This window comes from Quercus robur, chromosome 4 (assembly GCF_932294415.1).
Source record: "Quercus robur chromosome 4, dhQueRobu3.1, whole genome shotgun sequence".
Classification (NCBI taxonomy): domain Eukaryota; kingdom Viridiplantae; phylum Streptophyta; class Magnoliopsida; order Fagales; family Fagaceae; genus Quercus; species Quercus robur.
This window is the reverse complement of record NC_065537.1, coordinates 61,513,324-61,530,146: the sequence shown is the minus strand read 5'-3', so window position 1 is coordinate 61,530,146 and position 16,823 is coordinate 61,513,324. Positions and strand designations below refer to the sequence as shown.

The 16,823-nt window shown below is 35.4% G+C and overlaps 2 protein-coding genes across 4 annotated transcripts; one reads left to right on the top strand and one right to left on the bottom strand.

Annotated features, from left to right (window-relative positions):
• The first annotated feature begins 2,728 nt into the window (after positions 1 to 2,728).
• Positions 2,729 to 7,314, top strand: LOC126723238 (uncharacterized). Its single transcript, XM_050426560.1, has 5 exons — positions 2,729 to 3,333; positions 4,034 to 4,477; positions 4,655 to 4,747; positions 5,243 to 5,382; positions 6,740 to 7,314. The coding sequence occupies exons 1-5, from the start codon at positions 2,944 to 2,946 to the stop codon at positions 7,179 to 7,181; spliced, it is 1,509 nt and encodes a 502-aa protein (XP_050282517.1). The 5' UTR covers positions 2,729 to 2,943; the 3' UTR covers positions 7,182 to 7,314.
• A 589-nt stretch (positions 7,315 to 7,903) lies between these two features.
• LOC126723237 (uncharacterized) lies at positions 7,904 to 16,309 on the bottom strand. 3 transcript variants are annotated; one of them, XM_050426559.1, is made up of 15 exons: positions 15,593 to 15,724; positions 15,454 to 15,516; positions 13,292 to 14,277; positions 13,064 to 13,124; positions 12,913 to 12,975; positions 11,111 to 11,174; positions 10,918 to 11,011; positions 10,569 to 10,652; positions 10,399 to 10,488; positions 10,242 to 10,269; positions 9,489 to 9,980; positions 9,357 to 9,418; positions 9,131 to 9,240; positions 8,951 to 9,038; positions 7,904 to 8,420 (listed from the first exon to the last, which is right to left on the bottom strand). In XM_050426559.1, the coding sequence occupies exons 3-15, from the start codon at positions 14,264 to 14,266 to the stop codon at positions 8,181 to 8,183; spliced, it is 2,451 nt and encodes an 816-aa protein (XP_050282516.1). In that variant the 5' UTR covers positions 14,267 to 14,277; positions 15,454 to 15,516; positions 15,593 to 15,724; the 3' UTR covers positions 7,904 to 8,180. The 3 variants fall into 3 exon arrangements, with proteins under 3 accessions (XP_050282516.1, XP_050282514.1, XP_050282515.1); XM_050426557.1 differs by lacking the exon at positions 15,454 to 15,516 and having other exon boundaries at positions 15,593 to 16,309; XM_050426558.1 differs by lacking the exons at positions 10,569 to 10,652; positions 15,454 to 15,516 and having other exon boundaries at positions 15,593 to 16,309.
• Between the last annotated feature and the right edge of the window lie 514 nt (positions 16,310 to 16,823).

Sequence of the window (16,823 nt, the reverse complement as noted above, 5' to 3'; positions counted from 1 at the left end):
CTTTTTTAAGCTGATGGACCTAACTTGCAGCTTGGTGGCCGAAAAGGCAAAAAAATATCCTAAACTAGTTTAGATTGCACGTTTGTATTTGTGATTAGTTGGGGTACTTGAAGAGTCTTAATCACCTTGTCGATAAAAAAACACAAAAAAAGTTTGAGGCAAAAAAAGTCCATATTATTATTCTTGTTCATTTTTCCCTTCTTTTCTAAATTTTGCACTAGACACCTCTGTCGAAATAATAGTAACAACAACAACAACTAATCGTTAGCCCATGCATTTAAGTTTTAACATAATATGATTTTTATCATTCTTTTTTTTTTTTCTTTTGAAATTTAAAATTTGAAAACTATGATGGTTGTTATTAATAGACATTTATTATGATTAAGTTGTATATGGAACTATATATTCTAGAATTATGCATTTATTATGATTGTATTTTTTTTTGTTTTGAGAAACTATTATGATTGTATCTGTATATGAAATTATATAGTCTATTATTTCAAAAAATATATAATGTACCAAGATTGTAATAGAATTTTTTTTTTTGAGAGAGATGTAATAGAGGATTTAAATATACAATATAATTTATATTCAATTAAAAAATATATAATATAGTAATGATGTGTAAAATTGTAAGACCTCAAAAACTAATATAGTAGTGGCACAGTACAATGTGTTCAACCAAAATTCAAATAATTTCATTTTGTACGTGTTTCTAATTTTTATTTTTGGCTTGATGGTCCTAGCATGATTACTAGGTAGGTCTTGTCCCCTTCATAGGATAGGAAGTCCCCATTGAAGAAAGGTATGTGGGTCTACAAAATTTATCACTTGGGTTGGTTTAATTCATGAAAAAAGACTCCTTTATGTTATGATGATAGAGCTGTATTTTCTTTGTTGCCAACATTGGTGACCAAGAAAGCATGTGCTTTATCAAAGTTGAAAAATATAATAAGGGACCCATGCATAAATTGAAGAAGAAGAAGAAGAAAAAAAACTTGGCTCCATTGAATGCATCTCAAATTGAAAGAAAAGTTTCTTCGTCTGTGGAGTCCAAAGTCCAAAGTTTGGACTCCAAGCCCATGAAAAGATTTGAGTATCCGTTATTAGATTTGGAGAGGCTGAGTTTGATATCAATGGATTTGATCAACTATTAGTTTTGGGCCATACCACAGTCACAGTCAGACCTGGCTTCATCATGTTAAGCTGACTATCATGCTGGGCTTTGTCACCTCATACAATAGGCTTAAAAACCTGCAACTGGTATATGTTATCAGTCTGAAGCAAAGCTTATGAACACTCTTTTTTTTTCACAATCTTTCACAATTTGTTAAGGTATTTTTTTTTTCCTATCCTTTTTGTTTAATCTCTATCTCATTAATGTTGAAATCACCTCATTAGTGATGACAAATTACTTCCAACTCACCTCGAAACCAACCTGTCTCACTCATGTCCTACGCAAGTTTTTCAAACATCAAGGATCAGTAGGGACACTCATAATCTGACCCTACCTTGCTCATGATCATCCTTAGAATTTTTTCTTTACTATTGTAATAAGTTTTTGATTGGAGTAACTATCATTTGTATATGAATCTATAATTGACATTAGTTTTATCATGTATTAAACACAACAAGCTATATAACAAGTAAAAAAAAAAATTGTGAAGCCATGAGGGTATGGGTGCATTGATGAAGCAGCATCATGTTGATGTCTCAAGAGGTGGGTTGAAATAAAGTTCTTCAATGCTTAAGAGTTAGGAAGGATAAAGGTGTGGTTATCTATGATGATAGATATCATGTGCTGATGATAAAGTCTAGCTATCTTTGGGGAAAATTTTCCTTATTAATCTCAAAAGATTTTTCTTTTTTTAACCAGAAGCTTGTTGGAATTAATAAGGGATAGCAAAAATTCTTCTTCTCATTTGACTAGCCACATCCTACTCTTCCCTAGGATGGGATTTTAATCACCTTATCCCGCCTTGAATGTGTGTGTCTATATATATACTATTACTATCTCTCAACACGCCAACTTTTCATTCTCTTAACACTTTCATAACTGTCGTCTCTCCCTTTTTGTTTCATCTCTATCTCATTAATGTTGTAATCACCTCATTAGGGATAACAAATTACCTCCAACTCACCTTAAAACTGACTTGTCCTACTCATGTCCTGCATGAGTTTTCCACGCCCCAAGAAGGGACCGAAGCACTCGTTATCTGACCCTACTCTATTTGTTATCATCCTTATAATTTCATCTCTGAAATGGGTGCTTCTTTTTAAGTACAAATGAAAACAAATTTTAACTTAACTGTTTGGTTATTGATTTGCATTTAGTATTTTCTCTCATCAAAACTTGTTTGGAATATTTTTGGGGTTTTTTTTCACCACCCCATCCTAAACATACAACCGGCATGCTAACAAAATACAACTCATCCCTACTCACAACCACTACACTCAACTCCAAATTCACACCAAAATCAACCAAAGCCATATTGTCATGACCACCACCCACCCAACCAAACCATCAGACCCAATAGCAAATTAACAATTAATAAGGACATCAAACCCATAACTGAAGTCAAATTGGCTTGTGAATCGAGCACCAAGGATGAAAAAACTAGATATAACACAGAGAGAGAGAGCAAAAAACAACTATTATTATTATTATTTTTGTGCATAGAGATTAACATTTTATAAAAATCTACCTCCCAAAAAACATCCAACCAAACGACCAAGTAATTTGTGTACTACAAGCCGTTTAGGATTGACAACCTTAATACAAAGTCGTTTAGACAGCAACCTGTAGTACAACCACGCTTCAAAGTCTGCAAATAATATACCCATTTTGGCTTGAAAATTCAGGTTCCAAATTCCAACACCCCGCCCAATTTCCAGCCACATAGCTTCTCTCTCTCTCTCTCTCTCTCTCTCTCTCTCTGAAACATGCAATCAACAACTCTTCACCTCTGCAAAACACTAACCAGCACAAACCATCACGACCAGGTGGGGTTCCATCACAGCCTTTCAACCCCACAAACCCTTTTCGCATCCAATCTCCCAACCCCAAGAAGCCCCAGAAGCCTCATAATCACTCAGACCCACAAACCCCACCCCCAAAACAATTACACCACCTCTAAGGCTGTGAAGGGCAAGAAGGACAATGTGTGGAGCGTGGACAATGAGCTTGCTCAGAAAGACAAAGAGAAAACCACTAAAAGGAGGCCAAAGGGGAAGAGAATGGTCAGGAGGAAGAGAACTAAGGCTGGTGCTGGTGGTAGCGTCTTGGTCTCTAGTGCTATGCTAGTGGAGGTTGAGACTGTTCTTCAAACTCAGGTAACTATCTTTTTTTTTGCTTGAATTTTGGAATTTATGGGTGTGGAATGTTTTTGTTTTGTTGTTAAGGAAAATGGGAAAGTAAGAGAATTGGGGTTTGGGAATTGGGCAGGTACTGTCAAGTTTTTGTTTTGAACAATGGGCTATGGAAAGTTTTGGTTATGAATATGCTTGTCAGTGTGCTTGTATTGTATTTGAAATTGGATATAATAAAGCGAAATTCTAAAAATTTGATGTACTTCCTCTGTTTGGTTATTGAGGAAAATATAGTATAGAAGGTAGAAATTCCTGAATTTTGAATATTGAATTGAGAAAGTTGAGTTAAAGAATGTATAGAAGTTAGGAAATCCCAAATTTTGAAATGGAGGAAAAGAGGAAAGATATTATGAATTGAGTTTGTGATTTATGTAGTTTGGATTTTAATAAAATTAAACTGGGATCAAGGATGAGAATATAGTCCTTGATACATGGTAAATTATCTAAAAAACGTTCCCAAAGTGTCTGAAATTAGTGGATTATTGGCAATTACTAGAAGTTATAGTGTTTCTTGATTCAAATTCAGCTTGAAGTATGGGACTTAAAAATGAGAGATGGTTTCATCTCCACCCTTAATCCTCCCCCACCCCACCCCAATTCCTACCAACCAAAACAAAGGAAAGAAACAGAACTTATTCTTCTATAACTATTTGTATTCTTTCAGGAACCTGTAATAAGGCCAATGTGGAATACATTTGCTAGTAGTGTGAGTGGGATATGGAAGGGGGTGGGAGCAGTATTCTCACCAATAACTGCCGAAATGGAGCCAATTGACATTGGAAACAAGAGTGAAAACTTATATGATTGCTATACTCTTTCTCACATTGAGGCAGAGCCATCCTCTTCTGGAGGAACAACATCTCAAATCCATAGGAAGATAAATTGGGTGACTTTGAATCCTTACGGCGAAAAACCAAGGCATATTGGTGGAAGTGATAGAAGCAAAGAAGAGCATGAAGCTGGGCGTGCATCTTCACCCGCTAAAGAAATGACTCATGAGATTGTACCAAGTCATGTTTTGCCAAAATTTGGGTCTTTTGACTTTAAAACAAGTGATGTGATGGATGAAGATGTCATGGGCAGTGAACCTGGTCTTGTTTTCTTCGAGGTATGATCCACCCCTTTCCTCCTAGATGACTAAATGAGTATTCCAGGAGAAAGTGATGATAGTTATTATTTAGCTTCCAGACTTTCAGAAAATTACTGCAGCATGAATATCTAATTATCTTTTTATAGTTATAAGACAATGCCAAAATTGTGAATGATATAATTGGTTGGTTTGCAGGATGGATCATATTCTAGGGGTCCTATTGATATACCAATTGGTGAAGTTGATGATTCCAATTATTACCTTTCTCCAACTTTTAAATTTGAACAAGTAAGTTTAGTATGACACTCACTGATCATTTCAAACATATTTGTAATATAAGTGATGTAACAGGTTGTTTGCTAATTATTCTTATAATCAACTACAGATCGATCTTTAGATCTAGGGTGTTGCAGATTCATATCTTATATGTCATTTCATTTAACCAAGTACAGACAGACATACACATATAGTGATATGCATATAGACTTGATCATTTGTGTTATTGGGTTATGAATCATGGATTTATAACTCCCTTGAATCACATTTATAGTAAATATTAATATATATTGTTTCCTTTTTTTTTTTCTTTTTTTTTTTGCGTCAATTATTATGAAGCTACTTTGAAGAAAACATTTGTATTATGTCATGAACTGATTATTTATTTCTTTAACTATTCTATTGCATATTGATCCATTTGGAAACTGGAGGAATCTGAAAATAGTTAGTAGTTTTTTATTTGTTTAAAAAAATATTTTACTCAGCTCTTGCTTTTTCCTTGTTCAGTGTTTGGTTAAAGGTTGCCACAAAAGACTCAGGATCATCCATACAATAGAATTTAATAATGGTGGTTCAGATATACAGATAATGAGAATTGCTGTTTATGAAGAAGAGTGGGTCAGTCCTGCTAGTCTTCCTGACCAAAGGTATTCTTATGCTTCATTTTGCAGTTTGCAATGCATGCTGTTCTAATATATCTTCTGTCATTTAAGTATTGGAAATTAACAATGTTTACAGCTCTCTCTTCTAATGCTAGTCTGATAATTTTTTTTTACCTGTTTCATATTGCTCAATTTATAACACTAAATGTGTAAAAGAAACATCACATGTGCAGGTTTGATAACTCTAATGGAAGATGAACACAAGCCATAAAAACTCATGGTTCCACTTTAAGTGTGTTATTTATGCAAACTTTTTGGTGATATATATAGGTTTAACTATATTAAGTATTAACAGATTCCAATCTTCATTATGTACTATACTTGTAGAGCTGGAAGCTTAAACCCTATGAAATCCCTTGATACATGCTCCATCAACTTAATAGAAATTCTCACAACTAATAGGCTTCTCAGTACCTTCCTAGTAAAATATTCAATCAAATTGAAGTTTGGCTGAGTATTTGTAGATTTCTCTATTTGAAAACTTTTTTTAATTTCTTATTTTATTAATATTTCATTAGAAGACTTTACATAGTATGGACTAGGGAGAGAATGTAGCCTGGAAGGTAAATCAACTGGAGCTTGTTCTTTGTAGAAGGTGGTCAAGATATTCAGCTAACTTTGTTTTTAAGGAACTTGACGTTGCATTACTTGTAAAGCATTTTGGTAATTTGGCAATCAATCCGGGACCACGTTGTGAAATGTGGATAGTCCAGCTGGAATGCTTCTTCATACTAGCAATGGATTTGAAAGAACCTGTTATTTTGTTAGAATTTATGGTGGCAGAGCTTAGAGCTTATGGTTCACTGGAGTATTTTGGTGTTTATCTAAAAAAAAATTTAGGGTTCATTCTCCTGACTTTCATTGAGCACAGACCTCAAATTTTTCATTTCTTGAAACCATTTAATTTGTTTCTTCGCACTTTTATTGTAGATGTTTGCTTTGTTTTGTTACGAAATGTCTCCACATACTGCCAACAGTCTTAATTGGGAATTATTCTGAATGGAATAATTCTCAAGAATGACTTGAAAAGTCTTTGCTCATACTTCAATCTAGCTATACATGCACATGCTTCATTCATATGATGCTAGTATTATGTTAATGGAAATGGTAATGCTCCCATCATCATGATATGTTCCGCATTCAGGGACCCTTCATCATTGCCATATGTTTGTCATGAAGCAAGCCCAGGTTAAGCTATTCATTTTGTACAGGTGCTTGGTTTCTAAATTTTGATAGGTTTCAGGGTGTAGAGGTTTGACTTGCAATTATCACACTTGTGCATTGTGATTACATTTTTAACTTCAATTAAATTATAATATTGTTTCTACATTGTTATAAACAGTGAACCAGACTTTGATTTGAAGCCATTTTCTCAGCGGAAGCGAACCCAGCCATCGGAGCTGACTGGTTCCTGGAAGGTGTTTGAGGTTAGTGCTACTCCAGTATTTGGTGAGGAGATGGTGGTGGAAGAAAGCAATGGCACCCCATATGTTTACCTTTGCACAGAAACTTTAAAGAAGAGGAGCTTGCCTGAAAATCCAGTCTACTTTGGGGAGGAAGAGATGCTGGACATGCAGGATGCGACTGTCCTTTGGCTTCCGGGTGGCATCACGGGCTATGTTGATGTAAGCAAGGAAGGAAACCTTTGTATTGGAGTTGGATGGTACTCAGATGAAGGAATAAATCTTGTTATGGAGAGAGATTATGGGGTAGATGGGAAGCTGAAGGAAGTTCGATCAAAAACAGAGGTAAAGAGAAGGTGGTCTGACCCGCTCCCTATGTAAAGTTTCTCTTGAAAACAATTTTGGTTTGTATTTAATAGTAATTGCTTGTATATTTGTTTATGTCAAGGAAGCTATGACAATGTGAATATTAAGTTGTTCCATACTAATGCTTGGAAGTTTAGCTGGCCAAAAATCTTTTTGAAAACAAGAATAGTAAAGCATTGAGTCCCGTTTTTGCCTCCAAAAGATCTCAGGAGAGATTTTAGGACGAGCTGTCGCAGTTTCTTGGATATTTAAATGATCATAGCTAGCTTCGATCTTGTTAATTTAAAAAGCCACATACAAGAACTCAAACCAAGTTTGATTGGCTCTGGTTGACATTATGGTTCAATATATTCTGGATACCTATTTTAACTCAAGAAGATCGTCTGGATCTGATGCCATGGAAGCTCAACATTAGACATGCATGTTGGCTTTATTTTAGGCAGAGTAGCAGACTAGTAACAACTAACAAGGCCCGTGAGAATATTCCTTCTGGCAAGCTATGTGAAAGAAATGGAAAGAAAAATGGTCATATATGAAGCAAGCAACCAGACTGCGTTGGATTTTGTAGACCGAACAAATAAATAGGCTGGAATTACAGCAAGGGGTCATATTATAATCCAATGCAGATTTTTTGTCTAACCTCTTAAAAGGAGACATTATTTAACCTCAACTTGCAATTTATGATTTTATCAAAGTAAAGGCCCATCAAAATGTATCTGGCTTCATGCTAGACAGTGTTAAAAGTAAATGGTAAGAAGCTCTGGTGTGGATTTAACATATCTACAGCATTTTACATTACATCCATCTCTACGTATAGGCAAAAAAGAGGTGAGTCAAAAAACTTATAATATCATAACAATGGTTATGGCAGCCAGCATAGTTTGAGACTGGCTGAGCATTTCAGTTAAGATACTGAGCCTTCAAAAATGCTGATCAACCTTACCCCTTTCACAGGTCCAATGAGACTTGACTTTGTCTATGAAGAAGGTGATCACTCTGGACCTTTGCAGAGTCCTAACTGAGCCCTTTCCTGAGCATCCTCTGCTTCCTCAAACTCTCATGGCATGAGACAAAGAACTCATGCCTGAGGGCTTCGTCTGCACTGAGTCTAAGTCTTGGGTTTACAGTCAGGCACTTCTCCACAAGATCAAAGAGGGATCTGGGAATGAGCTTAAAAAACTCTGGCCTCTTCGTATGAGTTTTGCACCAACTTTGCAGTTCCATGGATGGTAAGAACTTTATGTCAAATAACTCCTGGAATATTCAGATAATCCTCAATAAAATGTAGTTTATATTTGGCAACAGTTGTTCTAACATTTAATAACACATCTCTAAAACAATACATTATATATCAGAACTACCATGCTGATGAAGTTAAGCCATTTTTGTTAGCAAAATTTTAGAACCACCCACCACACCCCCCCCCCCCCCCCCCCCCCCAAAAAAAAAAAAAAACACTCAGGAAAGGCCATTCAGCAACAGGAAACTAAATGCAGTTAAACTTTCAGTCTTTCACTGAATTTTGATAATTTCATCAAGAACTGCCCTATTATTATTCCATAACCTATTAAAATATTATTGTCTAAATGATATGTTTGGAAAAGATTTTTATTTTTATTTTTTTATGAGTAATGATATCTTTGGAAAAGAAGAAAGTAATAAATATCTTGACAAGAGGTATTAGGGTAAGCATCTTGTTAAAAATATTTTCAGTGTAGGACTAGAGTCATCAGCTTTCTACTGAACAGAAGACATGCTAAAAGGGAACTGTAACTAATAATTACCACTGGAAATGAGGAATCACGGTCATGCAGTTTGGCAACTTCCCATAAATCTTCACTGCCCTTTAACTTTACAATGTCTTTTATATTCCTGTCATGATTGTGATCATTCTCAGCTAAGAAAATATGGTGAGAGAGAACAGAACACATAACTATGTTCATATCAAGCATAAGGATTTTTACTGTTCTGGGTCTCCAGTAAAGGGAGTTCTTCCAATCATCAGGTAAAGTAGGGTAACTCCAGCTGACCAGACATCAACCTTGGGACCTTGATGCAGAGATCTTAACAGGACCTGCATAATAGAGCCCAATAAAATAACAATTGAATGCATTCTATGGTTAAAGATAAAAATGCATCTTTAAGTGCCTAAACAATAATGCAAGGAATAAGACGGCATCAAGACCTCACCTCTGGAGCACGAAATCCCTTGGTTCCAACACAAGGGCCTTCTCTTTTTTGTTTTGGAACCCCTAGAAATAACTAAAACAATTAGTAGACAGAAACTACTGAGGTAACAACATGCTGTATCTGGCTACACACCTGTGCTTTTCAGTAACCCAACACCAGCAGATTGCAGAGGCATTGGGCTCAGATAAGCAATTTTACTGTCAATCTTGTCTGGAGGAGCAGCGGCTCTTTCCCTTTGAGAACCAGGACTTTGCACTGCATCTCGCACCAGGCTGATCAGCTCTTTCCTTCCCAGGAAAGGAAGAGGTTCCCTCAGCCTCTCTGTGGAAGGAGTCCTGGTGCTTGTTGCATCCTTTGTGGAGGTTATACCTGAGCCATCTGCACCTTGGCTTTTAAACAAATTTCCAACAGGAAGATCACGATAGTTCTTTAAGGGACCACCAATAGCCCGTTTCATCATGTTCTTATTAGGTTCATGTGTGGGCTTGGAATTAACTGACACCCCTTGTTTGGCAGCTATAAAATTTCCTCTCACAAGTTTATCATCTTTAATTGATGGAGCAGATTTTGAATGAGGGAGAGGAACATGATCAATAGAAACATTATGACTTGATTTTGATTTACCTGCACAGATGCATGAATTGGCCAATTAAGGAGAGAAATTTCAAAGAAACCAAATATTTATGATAACCGAGTATAACTAACAGCACAGTTAACCAAGGAGTAAATTGGCAATAAAATCTAGTCATTTAAGAAGATATAAGCTATAACTCATACAGTGGAACTCAAGAACATAACTAAGTCGCCAACAATAGAAAAATTACTCATACAGTGGACAAAGATTCACGCAGGACAACTTATAAGAATTAAAATGGCAGAGCTTACTTCCAATAGTGTACTTGCTCTGTAAATCCTGTAAAAAAGAAAAATGAAGACAGAGACACCATCAGATTATTTTGATGTTTTAACTTTTAATTCAGTGAAATGACTGCTTAAAAAATTCACATTAGTATGGCAGCACTAGCAGGATAAGCAACTCAACCATGGCAAGATTGAAATCAATGAGATAGCCTTTATTTAGCTTCCGAGAGAAGAGGAAGTTCCCAGGCTTAACATCTCTGTGAATCACTCCCTGCAATTACAAGATAAAGACCATTACAGCTAGGCATTTTTTGAGACTTCTCTAAATGTACAACTTTAGGAGTATCTTACCTGCTTATGCAAACATGCAAGGGCCCTAAACAGACAATAACCATACCACTGGAGCTGATATACATCTATGTCTTTCTTCAAAACCTAGAAGAAAAACAATGTAGTTGACATGGCTGCTAAGCAAGGGTTCAAATCACTCAGAAGCCAACAAGGTTATAGCTGTTAGGAAAAAAAAAAACCATCTTTTTTAAGCATGTGCACAACTGAAAAAGAGTAGGTTGGAGTTCCGATTTTGCCAATAATGACTAAGCTAGTCTGGTCAAAAGAGGTTTTCAGGATCTGTCAGCCCAGAGCATGTCATAATTTTGATCAAAAAAGAAAAATTGAACTGTTAAAGTGTCTAATTTACCTCAGGTCTGTCATGCTGAACATGCTCCAAAACAAAGCAGTTGCTGTTGCCACTTTGGAAAGACCCTTCAAACTTTATGATGAAGTTTCTACCCCTACATTATAATAATTCAATAGAAAATTTTCCATTTGTGACAAGTTTTACATTTAAGATATAAAAACACATTTATATCTATAATCACATGTATACTTACCCAAAACGCTCCAGCATTTTGAGCTCATTATTAACATGGTGTTTATGGGCATTGGCATGGGGACCTGAATAACCACAAACGTAAACCATAGCATCAATTTATTGAAATGCATTATGATATCCAGTACAAGTAAAGCGGTTTTCATTTAGAACAGAAGTTAGGTTTATAGTCTTTTAATCTTTTGCAAAGTTGGTTTAGATTTATAATCTGAATAAACTAGCAAGACAGGTAGAGATTGAAATTTTTTAAAAATGAAAAATCAAATTATTATATTATGAAAACTATGTTGGGCAATCACTTTTGGTAGCATTGAAACTATGCACGTGAACATATCTTCTTTTATTAATTTTTTTTTCAATATTTATATACCTTTTTTATAATAAATCAATGTGAAGACTTAAAACTTTTAATATAATCCATCTCACAACCTCTTTCTTAAATATGTACAACTCACCACTTTAGCCAACAATTTTAAAACACATTACCACTCCATGGGTTGCTCCAAAATAATTTGCATGCCTAGAACACACACATGCACATATGCGTGTGTGCTATTTTGGTTCAAATTTGAACAACATTTGGTTATAGAAAAGAAAGGAAACAACCCATGAGCTGTCACTTAGAATGAAAAATATTATGAATACCAACTTTATGTTGGAAAGCATACATGTAAAATTACAAGATACATTTTCAAATATTCAAATAAACCCTAACCAATTCCACAAAGTACTTTCCACAAGCTACTTTATCAGTATCCTTAAGGATGAAGGACTTGGTGCTGTCAATGAATTGAAAGGCTAACAATGAATAGTACATACAAAGTCAGACAAATTAATTAAGTTCTTAAACAGTTATTTGAAACATATAAACAATATAGATATATAATTGTTCTAACATAAGCAGTCTTAGTGTCACCATGATGCTGTGACATCATACAATGCTTTAAGATATCAAAGGGTGGTGATTTCAATATGCTTATAAGCTAAGAAGTACATCATTAAAACCAAAGAAAAACTACATTAACTATTCCAACAAATCATTTACTCAATGATCACAAGCAGCATGATGAAAGGGAAGACATGATGATTTATGAAAAGACCAAGATCTTATTGGAAAGAATTTACATTATTTTTTTCCCCTTTTTGATGAATGGTAAGAATTTTCTTGGAGGACAAAAGAATATATAACTATATATACAGGATGTATACACTACAGCCTCTCAAGATTTTACAACTGAAAATTCAAAAGAAAAATGCAATCCAGGAAAGAAGAATTTACAGATTTATACAACTAAACCAGCTAATATCCTCCTTAAAAAGAAATAAATAAATGAATTTTAAAAAAACAAGCGAGGAATGAATGGTGAGACTAAATTCTTTTGGGCCCACATACCTAGAAGTACATATTTGTTCAACATTGTGCTACATGCCTACATGTAAGTACAATCTTAGTGGTTGGCAGCCAAATATCAACAAAGCATTTAAAGCAAATTCCCATTTACCCCTTCATTCTTCCTCCTTATGTTAGGGTAATACATATCCGTTTTTCATCAAATAGTATTGCTTAGATCTTGAACATTAAAGCATATTAACATATAGCCTATCAATATAACTAAAACATAAACCATCAGAAACTAGAGTCAACCACACAATGTAACAGAAAGTTTTCTTTTATTGGTAAGTTATACTTGCACCCAATGAGTCTTGAACTAAAAACATCACCCTCAATCCCGTCATAGGAGAAAGTGTCTTTTGAGCTAGAGATCAATGATACAATGTATAAGAAAGTTATGCCTCACGTACATTTAATAGCAAACATTTTCCCATCATTCTTTCTCCGAGCCCTGTAAACAGTGCCATAACCACCTGGATAGTCGAGTGCAACAAATGGCAGTAAGAAAATCAACCAAGATACGGTTATAAACAGGAAAACACATTAATGTCGTTTCAATACCTGAACCTTCTTCTTCCTCGATTATGAAAGATTCAAAGTGTGGGAATGTTTTTTCCTCCAACTGGTTCAAGAAAGCATCCATAATAAACAACCATGTACATCCTTGAACTCAACTAGCTGGAATAAAATTTGACTAAGCATCCCTTCTCACAAGCACAACACCCAAACTGAAGTAGAAACTTTAGGCAAGATTGTACAAAATAACTATTATCTTTTGTAGGAACTTACAGTTGAAGTTATAGAGTTAGTAGCATCAACCATGTTTTCTTTATCACGCATGTTCTTGTTACGATTTTGCTTTAAATTCTTCTCCATAAATTTCTGACCACTTTTACACTGATCCTGCTGCTTGGGAGTAATAACAACTTTATTATGGTCTAATGACTCCATGACAACTTGTGGTTCTGGAGGTACAGCATTCTTGCGCAAGCCCTTCAATCTGCAAGAGGATTTTGCCAGCACTTTCTGAGTGGAACAACGCTCAACAATAGGAAAGGTGGCCTGAGTCTCCACCTTTTTTACCGTCTGATCTTTGTCTGAGGTGATATTGTCCATCACATTTCTCAACTCCAAGCAGTTCACCGGTGCATCATGAGTAACATTTGTCTTTTCTGATGGGATTAGGTTTTGCAAATCTCCTTTTGCACTAAAATTAGTGCATCCTTCCTTTCTGCTAATTTTCACTTGGGCCTCTGCATCTTCTTTTGGTTGGCTCATTGAAACATCGCAAGGATGAATATCATACTTGCCAGCCACTGTTGGAGAAACATTGCATTGCCTATCTTCTTCTTGGAAAATTGTGGTTGTGTAACCCGGTTGAAATCTAAATCTAATGTCACTGATCAGGGCTTCTTCACATAGTAATGGATCTTGAAAGCTAATTGGGGGAGCTAGGTTTAGATCAGGAATGTATTCGGTAATGCTCTCTACTTGCATTGGCTTCAGAGTATTTGAACCTGTTTCGGTTTTGAACAATCCATTACAGAATTTGAATGTATTCACAGGTCCTGGGATCTCTTTACACATAATAATCTCTATCCCAACATCATTTTTACCTTCTTTGTGTTCAAGATCTGTTGTACTCAGAAAGTTGGAAGAAGAGCCCAGAAGCACAGGGGATATGGCTGTCTCTTTATTTAAAACTCCCAATTCAACTTTTGAGGGAGGCAAGATAGCTTTCAATGAATTCATGTTTCTGATCATAATATTTTCACCTTCAAAACATTTATGCATAAAGGAAAAAATTCAGAAACTTGCCCAAAATAATGAGCCAATAAGTCACAACTTACAAGTACGGGACAAATAATGACTGGTGATTCAAAAATGCAATGAAACCCAAACCAAAAGGTCAGAAAAGTGAAGATGGATTAGGCCAAAGCTTCTCCATCAACTCAAAAATGTCAACCACACTGATAAAAGTTTTAACCAAAAAAAAATATGAAAAGAAATTCAGAAAGCGATTCATAAAAATTAACTTCAATCTAACAATAGATGCTATTATTTCACCTGATCTTGATACTTTCAAAGCACCAGAGCAACGCTTCTAACACAAAACAACCCACATGAAAGATGACTAAATTTACCAGTCAACATTCTCATTTGTTGATCTTCAATTTAGAGTCATTATAACAAAATCTCACCAGAAAACTAGCATGGGCAGCATTAGAACCACCAACTTTTCAGTTCATTTAAACTTTTCAATGCATAGCAAACAAAATTAAAATGATATGCACACAACTAAAAAGACTTAGTCCCAAAACTATGAATCAATTATGGATCCTTACAAACTAATCTGGGTCATTCACATGTGTTTTTTCTGCCATTCTATACTCTCTAATCAAATTTCTTTAGAATTTAAAATAAATAGTGTGTGTGTATAGAGAGAGAGAGAGAGAGAGAACACATGGATTACAATCTACATCTATAGAGGAAAGCCTCTGACGGCTACAACTTCACTGTATGGAGTTATACATTACAATGGATCCAATGTGGGATATTTTATAGAAGACTAAACCTAGAGTAATCATATAACACTAAACCATGGTTACCTGAATTAGTGTACTTTGCTTGCACACCAAAAACAATTGGGCTTGATATCTTTAACAATTTCATATAATACTATATTTCGTAACGGTGTCCTATCTGCCGTATCATGTTATAATTTTTAAAAATTGCTCGTGTTGCCATATCATACTCGTACCCGTGTCTATGTCCGTGCATCCTAGATTCCCACCAATCTTTTTTAACATTCTTGCTAATTCCAAATTCGGAAACTTAAAATTTACTTACCTATTTTTTCTTCTTTTTTTACATGCACACAAAGAGAGATTCACTTTCACTCATTCTCATACACTAATAACCACACCCAAAAAAAAAATGTTAAAGAATACCTTAATAGAAGTATCTTGAATCCCATTTTCCAACACACAACAAAGCTTTATCTCTTTCAATCCCTATCAGTTTATCCCAAATCAATCACCATTAAAAATAATTAATTAATTAATTAAAAGAAAAGTCCAAATCATATACCATTTCCAGAGATTGAAGAAGATGATCTCCTTTTAGCCATTGACGCTACAAGTCCATCTAATTCCGCTCTCTTCCGTTTTCTAAAGTAAGTTTTCACATTACTATCCCACACTCTATCTGACTCCAAAAACCTAATTCCAAACCTCGAAACTTTCCCGCCAAAAACCGCCATGGCAGCAAACTCCCGAAACAACGTCGAGGCCGCTGCCATGGAAACCGTAACGAATCCGTTTTCCAATGGACGAATCGGAAAACCGGGGATCGAACATAGGTACCGAACGAAGTCCGGCGGTGCATCGAAGAGCACGCGTTTCGAAGAGCGTTCTTCTTCGGGACGAGCCGGGACGCTGTTGCGAAAAAGAATTGGTAGAAGTTGCCAAGATTTTTCTATGACTGGTGTGGTGAGTCTGCGGTGTGGTCCTGAGATTGAGAGGTGAGGATTTAGCATGGTGATTTTGAGATTGGATGGGATTTCATTCGAGTACAGTGGGATTTGAAGCTATGAAAAGGAATTCATGGGAGCTAGGGTTTGAGAAGGATATGAATACGTTATCTATATCAGATATTAAGCGAAGCGAGGCATTTTGTATCGCATAGAGGCCAAAAAGATCTGTTTGGTTGCTAAGAAAATGTGTGAAAAATAAGAAGAGAAAGAGAGAGAGAGGAGGGAATTGAAAATGGGGCTACGAGGAATTGGAGTTTGGAATGATGAGTTCCCGCCCTTTTTGTAATTTGACGAAACTATCCCTATTTGGTAGTATCAAATTGACGGGAAGGCCCTTGTAGATGAGAATCAATTTGGCCGGTACTAATAAAACCTAATATTATTTGACAAATTACACTTTTTTAACTTGTGATTTATCTGAAAAACACTTTATACATCTGTAGTTTAAAAAATGACACTTTACTCACTTGTGATTTTATCCATTAACGGTCCATTGCGCACATATGGCTTTGCTATTACTCTAACATCATTTAACTTAAAAAACATATTACAAACTGAATCAAAACACTGAACCCTAGAGAAACAAATCAAGGCCACCCTTTCACTTTCTCTTCAATTTTGAGCCACTCCACCAAGATCAACACCTGAAATTCTTATCATTACTTTCGATTACCATTCTGATCAAAATCCCTATGAAAGATTTTGAGGAATTTATCTCAAGTTAAATTCTAGGTACATTCTCTAACCAAGGGTTTTATTTATTTATTTATTTTTTTAATTGCAGTA

Excerpts from the sequence above, each read along its gene's own strand:
- LOC126723238 (XM_050426560.1), top strand. The coding sequence starts at position 2,944 with ATGCAATCAACAACTCTTCACCTCTGCAAAACACTAACCAGCACAAAC. Across the intron at positions 4,478-4,654 it reads CTGGTCTTGTTTTCTTCGAG|GATGGATCATATTCTAGGGG; the intron begins GTATGATCCACC and ends GTTGGTTTGCAG. Across the intron at positions 5,383-6,739 it reads GCTAGTCTTCCTGACCAAAG|TGAACCAGACTTTGATTTGA; the intron begins GTATTCTTATGC and ends TGTTATAAACAG.
- LOC126723237 (XM_050426557.1), bottom strand. The coding sequence starts at position 16,040 with ATGCTAAATCCTCACCTCTCAATCTCAGGACCACACCGCAGACTCACC. Across the intron at positions 13,125-13,291 it reads CTAACTCTATAACTTCAACT|TTGGAGGAAAAAACATTCCC; the intron begins GTAAGTTCCTAC and ends TTCTTGAACCAG. Across the intron at positions 10,270-10,398 it reads TTGATTTCAATCTTGCCATG|GATTTACAGAGCAAGTACAC; the intron begins GTTGAGTTGCTT and ends TCTTTTTTACAG.